Source organism: Salmo salar, chromosome 09 (assembly GCF_965601325.2).
Source record: "Salmo salar chromosome 09, fSalSal1, whole genome shotgun sequence".
In the NCBI taxonomy this organism is placed as follows: Eukaryota; Metazoa; Chordata; class Actinopteri; order Salmoniformes; family Salmonidae; genus Salmo; species Salmo salar.
This window is the reverse complement of record NC_138299.1, coordinates 122,726,876-122,745,768: the sequence shown is the minus strand read 5'-3', so window position 1 is coordinate 122,745,768 and position 18,893 is coordinate 122,726,876. Positions and strand designations below refer to the sequence as shown.

Sequence of the window (18,893 nt, the reverse complement as noted above, 5' to 3'; positions counted from 1 at the left end):
ATATTAAAAAAAGTTTCCGCTATTATATAACAAAGTAGAATTGCATGAAATGTTTATAAAAGGCTATTTTCTATTTTACTATACAGGAGATCTTTCCACCCCTACTCTTGTCCATGGTAGTCTGCAAACCTACAACCGTTTGGCCCGCAGCACTGTGCGCTATCAAAATGGCCATGTAATGCTTACAGGACAAATACGTTTCTAAAACTGCATATCTAAGGCTCTGGTCTGTCCAATAAGTGATGGTAAATGGTAGACGTTCTCTCCTATGCACATGTTTTTAAAAGTATTTTGAGTATAGGGGAGGGTCACTTTTTTTTCAAGCATTCAGGGAGGGTTTAGGTAAAATATATATTTTATTGTTATGAATAACGTTACCTAATTTAAGTATATTTTAGCAATTACATTTACTTTGTATATTTAAAAAATATACTTTTACTCATGTAGTATTTTACTGGGTGACTTTAACTTCTACTTGAGTCATTTTCTATTTTAGGTATCTTTAACTTTTACTCAAGTATGACAATTAGGTACTTTTTTAACCACTGCTTGCAATTCCTATTTGGGGGGTCGTTCAAGTGAAATGTCTCACTGGGAACTAGGAGCTTCTGATAACTCGGATGGCAGATGAACGCGGCAAGAGACTAGAACACCATTCGTCATGAGAAATCGATTAACTTTCCCACTCTATATCAGAACCTGATGGAATCTAAATATCCGTACTAAGGGTGCAATATAGGTACACATTACCGTGCAAGAGATGCAGCGTGTCAAAAATATAGGTGAAAATCAGTGGTGTAAAGTACTTAAGTAAAAATACTGTTATGTACTGTAATTAATGACCGATTATTATGACCTTGCTGCCCCTGCAGAAATAAATAAATTATAGTGGATTATTTCGATTGGTCCATATTTTTCCTGGAACAACTTCGTCTTTTCTTTTACGATTCTATCATTGGCCAGTTGACACATGGGTGTGGCTGTGTACACATTTTGTAGGAAGCATATTGAATGGTTTCATATCAGCGTTTTTATAGACGATATCCGAAACTACCTGTAATAATTCATGGACATGGATTACACAGCAACCCAAAGTGTGTTTAGACAGCGTAAGTTAACGTACGTTGATCAAACTATTGGTAAGATGTCTGAACTTTTTGGCCTAGAAATGTAGCTAACCGGCATGCTAATACTATTAGTAATAGCTAGCTAACAAGCTAACCCACTCGATGGCTGCTCTTCAAGCCAAAGCTAAACTAACTACCTGGCAAATGTAGCTCGCTTACTTGCTTTTTTTTGTCATATGCGGTGTGTTATCAATCATGACAGCTAATTTCTTACTAATATGACTAGCTAACGCCATGTTGCACAAGACTGAGTTAGCTAGCTCGCTAGCTGGCTGTTAGCCACTTCATTAGATAAGCTATCTGGTGACGTTGTCATATTCCATGTAGACAGAGAATCTGAAACATGTCTGATCAGTTTCCGGTTACATTATTCAGGTGTAGGTTAGAAGGTCGCGCTATTCGCTCTTAAGAGTTACGATTTCAAGCCTTCACATATTACCGGTATTACATTGCTTCTAAATTGGGACATGGGACTGTGCCTCTTGTTTTGTTAGCTATCGTTAGCTTCTTGTTGGTCTCCGCCCAGTGTCCAATCAGAACTTGTTCCCAATACAGAGTAGTATTCATACATTACATTTACGTAATTTAGGACCCCTTGCTTGTTCCATAGTTTGTTGTGTTACATCCTGAATTCAAAATGGATTCAATATTTTTTTTCCACCCATCTACACACAATACCCCATAATGACAAAATTAATGCATGTTTCAAAGAAGCACCTTTGGTGGTGATTACAGCTGTGAGTCTTTTGGGGTAAGTCTCTAGGAGCTTTGCACACCTGGATTGTACAATATTTGCCCATTATTATTTGTTATATTCTTCAAGCTCTGTCAAGTTGATTGCTGTTAAACAGACATTTTCAAGTCTTGCCAAAACTGTAACTAGGCCACTCGGGGACATTCAAGTCAAATGTTTGTCGTCACATGCACCAAATACAACCGGTGTAGACCGTCCTTACAGTGAAATGCTTACTTACAAGCCCCTAACCAACAATGCAGTTAAAAAATAAAATAAAAGTAACAAGTAATTAAAGAGCAGCAGTAAAATAACAATAGCGAGACTATATACAGGGGTGTACATTTACATTACATTTGAGTCATTTAGCAGACGCTCTTATCCAGAGCGACTTACAGTAGTGAATGCATACATTTCATTTAATTTAATTTCATGCATTTTTTTTTAACTGGACCCCCGTGGGAATCGAACCCACAACCCTGGCGTTGCACACACCATGCTGGCGTTGCAAACACCATGCTCTACCAACTGAGCCACAGGGAAGTTCCGGTACAGAGTCAATGTGCGGGGGTACCGGTTATTTGAGGTAATATGCACATGTAGGTAGAGTTATTAAAGTGACTATGCATAGATAATAACAGAGAGTAGCAGCAGTGTTCTAGAAGGGGGGGGGCTTCCTTTTAGGGCCTTCCTCTGACACTGCCTGGTATAGAGGTCCTGGATGGCAGGGAGCTTGGCCCCAGTGATGTACTGGGCCGTACACACAACCCTCTGTAGTGCCTTGCGGTCGGGGGCTGAGCAGTTGCCATACCAGGCAGTGATGCAACCAGTCAGGATGCTCTTGATGGTGCAGCTGTAGAACCTTTTGAGGATCTGAGGACCCATGCCAAATCTTTTCAGTCTCCTGAGGGGGAATAGGTTTTGTTTTGCCCTTTTCATGACTTTCTTGGCTACAGACGTGAGTGCTATGGGTCAGTATTCATTTAGGCAGGTTACCTTAGTGTTCTTGGGCACAGGGACTATGGTGGTCTGCTTAACATGTTGGTATTACAGACTCGGAGAGGTTGAAAATGTCAGTTGGTCAGCACATACTCGCAGTACACGTCCTGGTAATCCGTCTGGCCCTACGGCCTTGTGAATGTTGACCTGTTTAAAGGTCTTACTCACATCGGCTGCGGAGAGCGTGATCACACAATCTTCCAGAACAGCTGGTGCTCTCATGCATGTTTCAGTGTTATTTGCCTTGAAGCGAGCATAGAAGTAGTTTAGCTCGTCTGGTAGGCTCGTGTCACTGGGCATCTCTCGGCTGTGCTTCCCTTTGTAGTCTGTAATGGTTTGCAAGCCCTGCCACATCCGATGAGCTTCAGAGCCGGTGTAGTACGATTTGATCTTAGTCCTGTATTGATGCTTTGCCTGTTTGATGGTTCGTCGGAGGGCATAGCGGGATTTCTTATAAGCTTCCGGGTTAGAGTACCGCTCCCTGAAAGTGGCAGCTCTAGCCTTTAGCTCAGTGCGGATGTTGCCTGTAATCCATGGCTTCTGGTTGGGGTATGTACGTACGGTACCTGTGGGGATGACATCATCGATGCGTTTATTGAAGAAGCCAATGACTGATGTGGTGTACTCCTCAATGCCATTGGAGGAATCCCGGAACATACAGTGCCTTGCAAAAGTATTCATCCCCCTTGGTGTTTTTCCTTTTGCATTACAACCTGTAATTTTAATTTCTTTTTATTTGGATTTCATGTAATGGACATACACAAAATAGTCAAAATTGGTGAAGTGAAATCAAAAAATAACTTGTTTCAAAAAATTTCAAAAACGGAAAAGTGGTGCGTGCATATGGATTCACCCTCTTTGCTATGAAGCCCCTAAATAAGATCTGGTGCAACAAATTACCTTCAGAAGTCACATAATTAGTTAAATAAAGTCCACCTGTGTGCAATCTAAATGTCACATGATCTGTCACATGATCTGAGTGAATATATGCATCTGTTCTGAAAGGCCCCAGAGTCTGCAACACCACTAAGCAAGGGGGACACCACCAAGCAAGCGGCACCATGAATTCCAAGGACCTCTCAAAACATGTCAGGGACCAAGTTGTGAAGTACAGACCAATGTGGATTATTAAAAAAATATGAAAAAATTGAACGTCCCATGGGGGAGCACCATTAAATCCATTATTAAAAAATTGAAAGAATGTGGCACCACAACAAACCTGCCAAGAGAGGGCCGCCCACCAAAACTCACAGACTAGGCAATGAGGGCATTAATCAGAGCAACAACAGAGACCAAAGATAACTCTGAAGGTGCTGCAAAGCTCCACAGCGGAGATTGGAGTATCTGTCCATGGGACCACTTTAAGCCGTACATGCCACAGAGCTGGGCTTTACGGAAGAGTGGCCAGAAAAAAAGCCATTGCTTAAAGAAAAGAATAAGCAAACACGTTTGGTGTTCGCCAAAAGGCATGTGGGAGACTCCCCAAACATATGGAAGAATGTACTCTGGTCAGATGAGACTAAAATTGAGCTTTTTGGCCATCAAGGAAAACGCAATGTCTGGCGCAAACCCAACACCTCTCATCACCCCAAGAACACCATCCCCACAGTGAAGCATGGTGGCAGCAACATGCTGTGGGTCTGTTTTTCAACGGCAGGAACTGGGAAACTGGTAAGAATTGAAGGAATGATGGATGGCGCTAAATACAGGGATATTCTTGAGGGAAACCTGTTTCAGTCTTCCAGAGATTTGAGACTGGGACGGAAGTTCACCTTCCAGAAGGACAATGACCCTAAGCTTACTGCTAAAGCATCCCTTGAGTGGTTTAAAGGGAAACATTTAAATGTCTTGGAATGGCCTAGTCAAAGCCCAGACCTCAATCCAATTGTGAATCTGTGGTATGACTTAAAGATAGCTGTACACTTGCGGAACCCCATCCAACTTGAAGGAGCTGGAGCAGTTTTGCCTTGAAGAATGGGCAAGAATCCCAGTGGCTAGATGTGCCAAGCTTATAGAGACTTACCCCAAGAGACTTGCATCTGTAGTTGCTGCAAAAGGTGTCTCTCTAAAAAGTATTGACTTTGGGGGGGGGTAGAATAGTTATGCACGCTCAAGAAAAAATATTTTGCATCTTCAAAGTGGTAGGCATGTTGTGTAAATCAAATTATGCAAACCCCCAAAAAATCTATTTTAATTCCAGGTTGTAAGGCAACAAAATAGGAAAAATGCCAAGGGGGTGAATACTTTTGCAAGCCACTGTATTCCAGTCTGTGCTAGGAAAACATTCCTGTAGCTTAGCATCTGCTTCATCTGACCACTTTTTTATTGATTGAGTCACTGGTACTTCCTGCGTTAGTTTTTGCTTGTAAGCAGGAATCAGAAGGATAGAATTATGGTCAGATTTGCCAAATGGAGGACGAGGGAGAGCTTTTGTATGCGTCTCCGTGTGTGGAGTAAAGGTGGTCCAGAGTTTTTTTTTTCTTTTTTTGTTGTATTTTTTCCTCTGGTTGTACATTTAACATGCTGATAGAAATGTGTTAAGACGGATTTAAGTTTCCCTGCATTAACCTGTTAGGGCTAGGGGGCAGTATTGACACGGCTGGATAAAAAACATACCCGATTTAATCTGGTTACCACTCCTACCCAGTAACTAGAATATGCATATACTTATTACATATGGATAGAAAACACCCTACATTTTCTAAAACTGTTTGAATGGTGTCTGTGAGTATAACAGAACTCAAATGGCAGGTCAAAACCTGAGAGATTCCTTTACAGGAAGTGGCCTGTCTGACCATTTCTTGAACTTCTTTTCCATCTCTATCATTTACTAAGGATCTCTGCTCTAACGTGACACTTCCCACGTCGTCCATAGGCGCTCAGAGCCCGGGAAAAAACAGAATGTCGTCATTCCAGCCCCAGGCTGAAACACATTATTGCCTTTCTCAAGTGGCCGATCAAGGGACACGGGCTTATGCGCGTGACCCCGACCGCCCCCGCCTTTGGGATTTTTTCCTCTGTTTGCCGAAAAGGAGATTCCCTGTCGGAATATTATCGCTTTTCTACGAGAAAAGTGTCGTAAAAATTGATTTTAAACAGCGGTTGACATGCTTCGAAGTACGGTAATGGAATATTTAGAATTTTATTGTCACGAATTGCGCCATGCGCGTGACACTTCTTTACTATTTCGGATAGTGTCTGGAACGCACGAACAAAACGCCGCTATTCGGATATAACGATGGATTATTTTGGACCAAACCAACATTTGTTATTGAAGTAGCAGTCCTGGGTGTGCATTCTGACGAAGACAACAAAAGGTAATCAAACTTTTATAATAGTAAATATGATTATGGTGAGTGCTAAACTTGCCGGGTGTCTAAATAGCGAGCCCGTGAAGCCTGGGCTATGTACTTAGAATATTGCAAAATGTGCTTTCACCAAAAAGCTATTTTAAAATCGGACATATCGAGTGCATAGAGGAGGTCTGTATCTATAATTCTTAAAATAATTGTTATGCTTTTTGTGAACGTTTATCGTGAGTAATTTAGTAAAATGTTAGCGAATTCCCCGGAAGTTTGCTAGTTCTGAACGTCACATGCTAATGTAAAAAGCTGTTTTTTGATATAAATATGAACTTGATTGAACAAAACATGCATGTATTGTATAACATAATGTCCTAGGGTTGTCATCTGATGAAGATCATCAAAGGTGAGTGCTGCATTTAGCTGTCTTCTGGGTTTTGGTGACATTATATTCTGGCTTGAAAAATGGGTGTCTGATTATTTCTGGCTTGGTACTCTGCTGACATAATCTAATGTTTTGCTTTCGTTGTAAAGCCTTTTTGAAATCGGACAGTGTGGTTAGATTAACGAGAGTCTTGTCTTTAAATGGCTGTAAAATAGTCATATGTTTGAGAAATTGAAGTAATAGGATTTTTAAGGTTTTGAAAATCGCGCCACAGGCTGGCAAGCGTCCCACCTAGCCCATAGAGGCTAAAGTCCCCGGCTACTAGGAGCTAGGGCTGGGCGATATGGCCAAAATATCATATATTGTATTTTTCCAATTTTTGACGGTATTTTATGTTTGATTAATTAAAGTTGTAAGTTTGCTTCATGAGTAGTGCGTGACCCTAGGGTGGCAACACATATATTCTAAATTATTTCAATGTGTCTTTCTCCATTCAGATTTGTTTTATACTGTTCAACTTCAACCTAAAATAATTTCCTGCATTTCCATACATTTTTGGATTTCCTGCACTCATTTGAGATCATTTCCACACTGCCATGATATGGGCATAAATACTAGGTCAATATTGCCATTGTGATTTAGATCAAAACATGTGGGTGAACTTTTGGAATCATGGAAATATAATGTTTCTTATAATTCTATAGTTAGAATATAAATAATAGTGGGCACTTTGAATACAGTGTTGTTTGACATGACAACGAATGAAAATCCCATGGATGAGTTATTGTGACAGGGTAGGAACCACAGTGATGTTCAGTGTTTTCTAGGGGACCCTATAATCTTTGGCTACATTAAATCTTTATTCATGCTTCGCCTATTTCTCTTTGCTTTAGAAGATACTGTTGCACAAAACAACATGCCGATTTTAGCCTCCACCAGTACTAGTATCAGGCTGTATTAGCTAGCTACATTTGCTCTGACTCAGTGCTTTTATTAGCTAGTTAGCTAGCAATTAGCAATAGTGGCTAACACAATTTAGCTTAACTTGCTAAGAAAATACAAACTAGCTGTTTGCAGATTTAAGAAACACAAACTAATGTTGTAATTATAGAACGCTTGTGGATTTCTATTAAGATCAAAGTGGAAACAACATCGTTGTCATCAACATTGTTGCATGTGCTGCATTGACCATGCAGACTGAATGAAAGTGACCCGTGGTCAAGCAAGAACAAATGCGCTCCTTGAGTGACAGGGTGGGACTAGGTCTGTGTGGAAAGCGGCATGGAGAGGGATGACTCAAGTAGCGGAGTAAACTATAAAAAATGGACGTTACACACAGCGTATCACATTTAACAAACCAAACAAACAAATCAAATACCGTTATAGAAGGTAAAGTAAAAACGCAAACCGGTCCGTGCATAAATACCGGTATATAGTCAAATACGGTATACTGCACAGCGCCGCCTCTGGGTGAGCGTTTTCCTGTTTGCTTATGGCAGAATACAGCTTATTCAGTGCGGTCTTAGTGCCAGCCTCAGTCTGTGGTGGTATGTAGGCAGCTACGAAAAATACAGATGAAAACTCTCAAGGTAGATAGTGTGGTCTACAACGTATCATGAGATACTCTACCTCAGGCAGGCAAAACCTTGAGACTTCCTTAGATATCGTGCACCAGCTGTTATTTACAAAAATACATAGTCCGCCGCCCCTTGTCTTACCATACACCGCTGTTCTATCCTGCCGATACAGCATATAACCAGCCAGCTGTATGTTGATAATGTTGTCGTTCAGCCACGACTCCGTGAAGCGTAAGATATTGCAGTTTTGAATGTCCGGTTTGGTAGTTTAATTTTCTGCATAGGTCATCAATTTTATTTTCCAAAGATTCCATGTTTGCTAGCAGAATGGAAGGAAGTGGGGGTTTATTTCCGATGGTAAAAGACCAAGTCCATATTATGACAAGAACAGCTCAAATAAGCAAAGAGAAACGACAGTCCATCATTACTTTAAGACATGAAGGTCAGTCAATACGGAACATTTCAAGAACTTTGTGCAGTCGCAAAAACAATCAAGTGCTATGATGAAACTGGCTCTCATGTGGACCTCCACAGGAAAGGAAGACCCAGAGTTACCTCTGCTGCAGAGGATAAGTTCATTAGAGTTAACTGCACCTCCAGAAAGTGCAGCCCAAATAAATGCTTCAGAGTTCAAGTAACAGACACATCTCAACATCAACTGTTCAGAGGAGACTGTGTGAATCAGGCCTTCATGGTTGAATTGCTACAAAGAAACCACTACTAAAGGACACCAATAAGTAGTAGAGACTTGCTTGGGCCAAGAAACACAAACAATGGACATTAGACTGGTGGAAATCTGTCCTTGGGTCTGATGAGTCCAAATTTGAGATTTTTGGTTCCAACCGCCGTGTCTTTGTGAGACGCAGAGTAGGTGAACGAATGATCTCCGCATGTGTGGTTCCCACCGTGAACCATGGAGGAGGTGGTGTGATGGTGTGGGGGTGCTTTGCTGGTGACACTGTCGGTGATTATTCATTTTTTTATTCAAGGCACACTTAACCAGCATGGCTACCACAGCATTCTGCAGCGACACGCCATCTCAGCTGGTTTGCCTTTAGAGGGACTATCTTTTGTTTTTCAACAGGACAATGACCCAACACACCTCCAGGCTGTGTAAGGGCTATTTGACCAAGAGGGAGAGTGATGGGAGTGCTGCATCAGATGACCTGGCCTCCACAATCACCCGACCTCAACTCAATTGAGATGGTTTGGGATGACTTGGACAGCAGAGTGAAGGAAAAGCAGCCAACAAGTGCTCAGCGTATGTGGGAACTCCTTCAAGACTGTTGGAAAAGCATTCCTCATGAAGCTGGTTGAGAGAATGCCAAGTGTGCAAAGCTGTCATCAAGGCAAAGGTTGGCTACTTTGAAGAATCAAAAATGTAAAATATATTTGAACACGTTTGGTTACTGCATGATTCCACATGTTATTTCATAGTTTCCAGCTGGATCGCATATTTCTCAAAATACAGCCAGGTGCAACTTTTCTAAACTGTGTACAGTAAGTGTATCTTTTGTATTAGAAAAGTGATTTCTCACATGTATGGAGGTTCAGTTCCAAATGTTTCCAAAACCATAACGCAAGTGAGCCGTATTTGCAATTAGACAGAGCATTTAGGAAGTGTCGGAGCTACGGGCCATTTCACTCACAAGGCAAAATGGGACGTGGCTTGGCACCACTGTAATGGAATGGAATTGTAGTCATGAGAACGGCTAAGAGTACCATGGTAAACTTACTGATTTGGTGAAGGATATGAAACATTAGGCCTACCCATTTAAATAGGTCAGAAATAGAGATTCAGAGATGTGCTTCTAATGAATAACAAACATTGCATTTCATTATTTAGGCCTGTAGGCTTTTTCGACACAGACTAGAGCTGGATGATATGGACAAAAATCTATATCATGATAAATTGACTCAATTGTCACAATAATGAGAAATTGAATAACTTTAAAACAGTGTGCACCAGTTACTTTTGTTATATGACGCTTAACTACTGCTACTTGTAATATTGTACCATTTGTCCAGTTAGCAATAGCCCATATTAGCAGAGTTATTTAATTTCAATCTTCACATTCCTCTACTTTAAAGTTATTGATATCTGTAAAATCCTTGGTTTGCTTGGTATCGATAATCTTTGGTTTATCGTCCCAGCTCCACAGTAGACCACAAGTGGAGATCTTTAAGTGTGTATGTTTGAAGTTTCATTGTTTCATTTTGAAATAGAGCCTACTTGTCCTGGCTGACTTCTAGCCAGATCTCTCTCTCTTTGAGAAAGAGGTTCCTAATCTCAATTGATCTCGTTGTTAAGTATTAGTAAAAAGATTAGTCTACAGTGCAGGCCAATGGATGTCTGTGAAAGGACAAAGCATAATTTGATAGGAAAGCGGCTGGGGTGACGTAAGGGTGTCCATCTGCTTAGTGCGTGATGTGACCATTCTGCACTCGGGATAAAACACACCCAGAATTGATGACTGAGAACAGGGTTTATCTTACACATGGAGTGAAGAGACCCTGTTAGAGGCACTGTCTGCTTAGGCTAGGTTATTTGTTGAATTGTGTCAATGTGCACGGCATAGCTCCTCCTTTTGCAGCTACATTTTGGTTGTCCTTCAAATGCATTGTAAGTTTGCAGTTCGTCACCTCACAACTTCACATAACATCACAAGTATTAACAATGCATGCTTGTGTTGCACAGTACTTGCAGTCTGTATTCCCCACTCCACTGACCAGAATGTGCTTTCATCCGCCTCTTGTGTGACAGATCCCGAAATGAGGAACACGTCAATGGACGGGACAGACCCCAGCCAGCTGTTTGATGACACCAGTGCAGCGCCGGGGGTGCAGCCCACTGGGTTCCAGGGCCAGGGTGTTGGGACGATGGGCCACCCCGGCCGGACCCTCCTCTCAGACCCAATGTCCAACTTGGCCATGGCTTATGGGAGCAGCCTGGCCAGCCAGGGCAAAGACTTGGTGGACAAAAATGTAAGACTCATGGTAGTGATGGTACATAGTTGTGGTACCAGTTAGTAAGTAGCAACATGAGTGTCATTAAGTGTGCCTAAATTGTCTTGGTTTTGCTCCATTTAATCTATAGCTGGATCGTTTCCTCCCCATCTCTAAGCTGAAATATTACTTTGCTGTGGACACAGTTTACGTGGGCAAGAAACTCGGCCTGCTAGTCTTCCCCTACATGCACCAGGTACTGATGCCCTGTCACCCTGTGTTACTATGGTCACCATCTGTTGGTATTGCTTGTGTCCATGTCCAGACTCAGAGCTACCAAGCTGATACTGAACTTATGCCCTAGGATGACTCTCATTGATTGGGTGACTAAAGAAGGTGTATATTTTTTTTATTAGAACTGGGAAGTGAGCTACCAACAGGACACCCCAGTGGCTCCACGCTTTGATATCAACGCTCCTGACTTGTACATTCCAGGTAAAGGAGATTTGGTCAGCTCTACCACCCTGACTGAACCAAACAAATAAAACCTGCAACTAGCCTATTATTGTTTTAACATTGCTTTATATTATTTTGCAGCAATGGGTTTTATCACATACATCCTGGTGGCTGGGTTAGCGCTCGGAACACAGAACAGGTAAACTGGTCCACTTTGCACCTTCAGTTTTCTGTATAAAGAGTATCCTGAAACTTGTATCTCTAAAATCTAAACCTAAACTCTAAACCCTCATCTCCCCTCTCTCTAGGTTTACCCCTGAGATCCTGGGCATGCAGGCCAGCTCAGCCCTGGTGTGGCTCATCATGGAGGTGCTGGTTGTCCTCCTCAGTCTCTACCTGGTCACAGTCAACACAGACCTCACCACCATCGATCTTGTGGCCTTCTCTGGATACAAATATGTGGGGTACGGCTGGTCTCTCTCGCTCTCTCTGACATGATTAGTATGACCTTGCGATTTATGGTTCTGGATTTCCCTGTCTTTCAACATGGAAGTTGTCTTAATTATATATATTTTTTAAGTTGTAAAGACATGATGACACATCAACTACTCGGATGAATTGTGAAAGATTCCCTTGTGTGTGCAGGATGATTGTAGGGGTTGTGGCAGGGTTACTATTTGGTCGAACGGGATATTACCTAACGCTGCTGTGGTGCTGTATATCCATCTTTGTCTTCATGGTGAGTAGCAGGAAGAGCAGGCTATAGAATCGGATTTACTCCACCCAATGTCCCCTGCTAGCGCCTTGACTACTGTACGTAGGTTCACAAGCTTGATTTTGGCTCCCTCTGTCTTGGTCCTCTCTTCAGATCCGCACGTTGAGACTAAAGCTCCTGTCTGAGGCAGCAGCCCAAGGCGTGTTGGTTCACGGGGCCAGGAACCAGCTGAGGATGTACCTGACCATGTCCATCGCAGCCGCCCAGCCCATATTCATGTACTGGTTGACCTACCACCTGGTCAGGTAAGACCACGAGCTGACCAGGAGTGTTTCATCTGACAAGACACTACCTCTCTATGGAAAGACAAGACTGTTCACTGACCATCACCTCTCCCCACCATTCGCTGCAGAGGTGCGGGACACATACACGGATAAATAAAACCACACACAAATGGCATTGTAGAATTAGCATTGCCAAGTCTCACAGTACAAGTGTAACAGTAGTGTTGACCTGTCTTTTGTATTGTTTTTTTTGTATGTAATTGTCTAAGAAGGATAATTGACTGGCTTGCCATGTTTTGTACACTGTAATTAGTTAGTTATGTTTTCTAAGTATTTGTGAACATATGGTTGAATATTAGCAATCTAGCTTGGGTCCTCACTCGCAAAAGCTTAGACTGAGCCAAGGATGGAAGCACAGTTAAGGCAAAATCATAGCCTACGTAAGTAGGGAACGAAATTAGCTACGTAAAATGGCTGTCCTGCAGAATTGCATTGCAGAATTTGCAGCCCAAAATGTGTAATGTGTCACAACTACGCAGGGAAGTAATTTCATGTGGCTAATTGTGTTCTTGCATTACATAGTTACGTTGACTAAAAGGCTTTAGCATAATTTGCCTGCGCCGTCCAGTGAGCACAAAAAAAAGCGCTCCTAATGTCCTTAATCATAGGATGATGTATGTAAACAGATTTGTGGATGTGTGTTTGTAAATACAAAAAAGGCTTTTTGTACATGTCTGGTGTCTTGATGCCACGAACTGAAGCCCAATCAAAGGCTTTCTATCATGTAACAAAGTCTTTAAGTGATCTTAAATTACAGCTGATGCTTTTTTAAACAAGCTTGACAAAAATACATGAGCATATGACACTGTAATTGATTTTCAGGTTTCAAACTGGAAAAGGGGAAAAATATTTAATGGTTTAGATGTTCAATTACTAGCTTCCATTTGAAATGTAGACCTAATTACTAGAAATATCACGCTAAAATGGTGTTGCTTTGCCACGCCTCAGTTGCTTTTATGAATATTTGATATACAGAGGCGGAATAACATGGATCCTCTTATGCTCTCTACAACTTGATAAATAAACTGAAACTGGAGTACAAATTTGCTATGGCTTTTTTTAATTTAACTGTTATGAAGCTGAATATTTCTCGTCCAGTATCACTAACATACACTCAAGCTTTGTTTTCTATTGATACAATTTTTTTCCAACATGAAATAAGCTTTAATGGACTAAGGCTACGTTGTATCTGTAAGATTAACACCTTAGCCCTTTCCCTCTCTGCCCCAAGTTAGGATGATATGATAATCAATAAGGAAAGCCAGTGTGTATGATAAAGCCTGCTTACCTTGACATTCACAGATGTATTTGTCAGATATTCCTGTCAATCTTGATCCAACACTCCTGCTCTGTCCCCACTGTCACATGGCACAATCAGATAACAGAAGTTGTGGTTTACACCTTGGATTAACATGTGGTTGTCATCAGATCTTGATCGGATTGAGATTTGTTGCGTTACACATGGTAATAAAATGTGTCTTATCCATGGTCCCTCCCTGTATACAAATTAATTCAACCTGTCTTGGACCTCCCGTTATGAAACAAGCTGTATAAATTGAAAGGAAACAGCACGTTTTGTTTTATACTCATTACAGCCTACTTTTTTATCCAATGATTTAAGACTGGCCATAATAGCCTACTGTCCCGATTAACCTTGACCTGTCCACGGCCGTACAAATAAATATTCTGAGAATCTCTCCCATCCCTAAAAAAGTCACCACACAAACGAGCTGAGTATCTGGATATGTGTACAAAATATATTGAACAGTATAAATAGAAATGACACGTAGGCGCTAATGCCCACAGTAAAAACCGAAACAAGTTAGTTAAAGTAGGCTACAAAGTGCATCTCAGAATGGCGCAAAGCATTATCCAAACAGATTTGGACAGGGTTGTTCTTTACGCATGGATGTTGTCTTTATATTATTGTAATCTTGTATTGTAAATAACTCCTATATAGGCCTAAAAAGCAACAAATTAAAAAAGCGACAGGCTGGGAGGACAACCGTGGTTTAGTTTCCTCCAAATAATTGATCAGCGATAAATCGCTAACGGAACTTGAATATGACAACCTATAGCGAGACGTGGTCAAATTATGAAAATGCTTGGATAAAAGCTGCAATCGATATATTGGACAGTGGCCTTGTTCATGCTTACAGAAAACTGTGACTTATAAATAATAAAATCAAAAAAAGATTGGATTGTAATACCAATGTATTATTTTCATATCTGATAGGCCAATAGCAACTGGAATGGACTTCACTACCCGCTAACCTTTCATTCTGGCTAGATTTAAATGTACAGGTGGAACATTTGGCCTACACATTATACTTTGCCATATACAGTACTTGTCATGCACTGAGCTTTTCTGCTGCGACCCAAAGATTGTAGTTGTATTATTGTTTTGTATATATTGTATCTTTTAACATTGTGTTATATTTAAACTGTGCTACTTTAGGATTTTACTATTTGTTAATAATCTATGATTGAATATTTATTTACAATTTAGTCTTTGAATGCGAGAAACCAATAAAATCTACTTACACTACAACATGGGTTTCTGACAATGTTCTGAGAAAGACCAATCTACATATTTCAGGTGACCTCCGTATAAAACTATTATTTGGTATTATGTTTATGTTTACAATTCAACTCAATTCAATGTGTAAAATGAGATCAGTTATGTCACTCATGAAGATGGCTGTCTATAGTCTGATTTGGGTAGCGACAATATAGAAGAAAGACATCTGGTTTGAAGTTATTTCCTTTGAGTTCTCAAAGAAAATAGACAAGTGGTGCCAAGTATTGCAAGACAATGTATTTCCAGATTCATATGTTCAAATTCAGACCCCTTCACTTTTTCCACATTTTGTTAGCCTTATTCTAACATGCATTTAAAAACAAATCTACACATTACACCATAATAATAAAGCGAAAATAGGTTCAGAAATGTTTGCAATACCTTATTTACATAAGGATTCAGACGCTTTGCTAGGAGACTCGAAATTGAGCTCAGATGCATCCTGTTTCCATTGATCATCCTTGGATGTTTTTATAAACTTGATTGGAGTGCACCTGAGAAATTCAATTGATTGGACATGATTTGGAAAGGCATGACCTGTCTAATATAAGGTCCCACAGTTGACAGTGCATGTCAGAGCAAAAATCAAGCCGAGGTCGAAGGAATTGTCCGTAGAGCTCCGAGACAGGATTGTGATGAGGCACAGATCTGGGGAAGGGTACCAAAAAAATTATGCAGCATTGTAGGTCCCCCAAGAACACAGTGGCCTTGATCATTCTTAAATGGAAGTTTAGAACCACCAAGACTCTTCTAGAGCTGGCCTCCCTGCTAAACTGAGCAATTAGGGGAGAAGGGCCTTGGTCTGGGAGGTGACCAATAACCAGATGGTCACTCTGACTGCACTCCAGAGTTCCTCTGTGGAGATGGGAGAACCTTCTAGAAGGACAACCATCTATGCAGCACTCCACCTATCAAGCCTTTATGGTAGAGTGGCCAGACGGAAGCCACTCCTCAGTAAAAGGCACTACAGCCCGCTCAGAGTTTGCCAAAAGACACCTAAAGGACTCTCAGACCATGAGAAACAAGACACTCTAGTCTGATGAAACCAAGATTGAACTCTTTGGCCTCAATGCCAAGCATCACATCTGGAGGAAACCAGGCACCGCTCATCACCTGGCCAAAACCATCCCTACCGTGAAGCATGGTGGTGGCAGCATCATGTTGTGGGGATGTTTTTCAGTGGCGTGAACTGGGAGACTAGTCAAGATCGAGGTAAAGATGAACGGTGCAAAGTACAGCGAGATCCTTGAAGACCTGCTCCAGAGCGCACAGGACCTCCGACTGGGGTGTAGGTTCACCTTCCAACGGGACAACAACCCTAAGCACACAGCCAAGACAACGTAGGAGGTGCTTGTAACGTCATAACCAAGATTTGATGCTGTAATCGCTGCCAAAGGTCCTTCAACAAAGTACTGAGTAAAGGGTCTGAATCCTTATGTAAATGTGATTTCTTTTTTTATTTGTAAAACATTTGCAAAAAATTCTAAACCTGTTTTTGCTTTGTCATTATGGGGTACCGTGTGTAGTTTGAGGGGGGAAAAAAACAATTTAATTTCAGAATAAGGCTGTAACGTAACAAAATGTGGAAAAAGTCAAGGGGTCTGAATACTTTCCCGAAGGCACTGTATGTAGTATGCCATGGGGACACTTTGGCAAGGATACATTCTGGACAGTATACATTGAGTGTACAAAACATTAAGAACATCTTCCTAATATCCTACTTTCGGTTTTTGTTCAAAGTTGAAAATACTTTTTTCTGGTCGTTTCAATGACTTGAAAACAAAGTAATTTCAATGTAGTTTCATACAAATGGACACAGTATCAAATTGGTCTATGAACAATTGTATTAATAATCATACATCAATTCAGTAATTGCACAGTATTGATTAAGAACATTCAAGTGCTAATTGTTTTTATTCCACTACTGAAGAAGCATGATTCAAATCACCTGCTCATATTTCAAATATCCAGTGTGAGAAAAGATACATGTATTATTCTATGCCTCGCCATTAAGTGAATTATTGCCAATACATATTAACATAGGGGTTTTCATTTAGATATTTCTTATTTACATTTCATGTAACCAACAATTTATTTGTACAATTATGTTGTTTACAAACAATGGAGTAAAACAAGCTTATATTTTGGGGTGGACATTGCATCCTGTTCTTAATCAACATATTTGAAAACCAATGAACCGACCCATCAACCAACTCTTGCAAAACCAATGAACAAATATGTGAAAAAGCAACATCTTAGTATGAAAAACAGTATAAATTCAGTATGTATCATCCACCTTGTCAAAATTGTGCATGGTATGTACACTAAGTGTACAAAACGTTGCGGACACCATGACAGACTGACAGGTAAATCCAGGTGAACGCTATGATCCCTTATTGATGTTAAATCCTTGAGACATGGATTGTGTATGTGTGCCATTCAGAGGGTGAATGGCCAAGGCAAAAGATTAAAATTCCTTTGAACGGGGTATGGTAGTAGGTGCCAGGCACACCGGTTTGTGTCAAGAACTGCAATGCTGCTGGATTTTTCACGCTCACAGGGTTCGTACAGACAGTGGCAAGTCAAATTCAAGGACTTTCAAGCACTAATATTTATTTTCAAGGATCATCAATTTGTAATAGTTCCTATTATGCAAATGTTTAGTCACCACCAGATTGCAGTATATCAACCACATGAAAAAAAATACATACTATTCATCACTACCTTACAAGTTCTACTCAATAATACGTTTCACTACTTATTTAGTACAAAAGAGTGGTAAGTCAGTACTGATGATGTTGACTGATTTTCTCATATGAATTAACTCAGTATAATCTTTGAAATTGTTGCATTTATATTTTTGTTCAGTGTACATGATAATAATATTTAAATTGTCTTTATAATTCAACATTTGGGTCCCAGAAGCTGTCCCAACACAACGACATGAAAGTGAATTCGGACAGTGTAAAATGCCCTTCCTTTAGTTGACTCTAAAATGTTGCATTCTATACCCATTTGAAGAGATACAAGTTATTGTGTTTAATAATATTAAGGACTCTCTCAGGTGACCCTATTTAAAATTTAGGGGACCCCAAGTTTGGGTACAACTGTAATACTGTCCTCTCTCCCTGTTTGCTTCAATGCTTCCTCTTTGGATCTTCCTTTGCCTCCATAGCAGCCTGACTTATCGCTGTCTGTCTCACTACTCTCTGTAAATAAAATGTATTTTGTTATGAGAAATTATTGTAGCACATCTTTTGATTATAGCTATCTTAATTTCAGTCAACTGCTCCTGCTGAGGTCAGGCTCCGTTCGACGTTTGCATCCTTCTAGTCAGCTAGTTATAGCTAGCTACTTGGCTAATAGCCAGAGTCCTAGCACTACCGAGCTAGCTCGACATCTGACTGAAATGTCAGCGACTATTTACCAGTTGCACACTCATTCTCTGAGAGTCAGGGGTTTTATTTCGTTTTGGGGATGTCTGTTGACACCGCAGGAGTCGAGGGATGTTAAAAAAATCCCCGCTGTCAGCGGCGTCTGACACTTGCCACTGTCTGGGTTGAGTTAGTTCCTTTCACCTCTCCGCCTATGTCGTGGGCGGAATTTTCTCTTGGACAGAGTAGGCAATGAATGAGCTGCCTTCAAGGCAAATCCGGGGAGCAGACGAACATAACGAACATACATGAATCACTCATGATTCCACTCGTTCGCAGAGGTAGGCGCAATTA

At 40.8% G+C, this 18,893-nt stretch overlaps 1 protein-coding gene across 3 annotated transcripts; it reads left to right on the top strand.

Annotated features, from left to right (window-relative positions):
- Positions 1–959: 959 nt before the first annotated feature.
- On the top strand, positions 960–13,627 carry LOC100380764 (protein YIF1B). 3 transcript variants are annotated; one of them, XM_014214151.3, is made up of 8 exons: positions 960–1,109; positions 10,888–11,108; positions 11,221–11,325; positions 11,486–11,564; positions 11,667–11,724; positions 11,834–11,989; positions 12,171–12,264; positions 12,394–13,627. In XM_014214151.3, the coding sequence occupies exons 1-8, from the start codon at positions 1,067–1,069 to the stop codon at positions 12,547–12,549; spliced, it is 912 nt and encodes a 303-aa protein (XP_014069626.1). In that variant the 5' UTR covers positions 960–1,066; the 3' UTR covers positions 12,550–13,627. The 3 variants fall into 3 exon arrangements, with proteins under 3 accessions (XP_014069626.1, XP_014069624.1, XP_014069628.1); XM_014214149.3 differs by having other exon boundaries at positions 964–1,139; XM_014214153.3 differs by having other exon boundaries at positions 978–1,119.
- The last annotated feature ends 5,266 nt before the right edge of the window (positions 13,628–18,893 follow it).

Bases quoted from the DNA above. Each gene is read 5' to 3' on its own strand.
- LOC100380764 (XM_014214149.3), top strand. From the start codon at position 1,067: ATGGACATGGATTACACAGCAACCCAAAGTGTGTTTAGACAGCGTAAG. The intron at 1,140-10,887 runs GTAAGATGTCTG...CTTGTGTGACAG, and splicing joins GTACGTTGATCAAACTATTG to ATCCCGAAATGAGGAACACG. The intron at 11,326-11,485 runs GTACTGATGCCC...TTTTTTTATTAG, and splicing joins TCTTCCCCTACATGCACCAG to AACTGGGAAGTGAGCTACCA.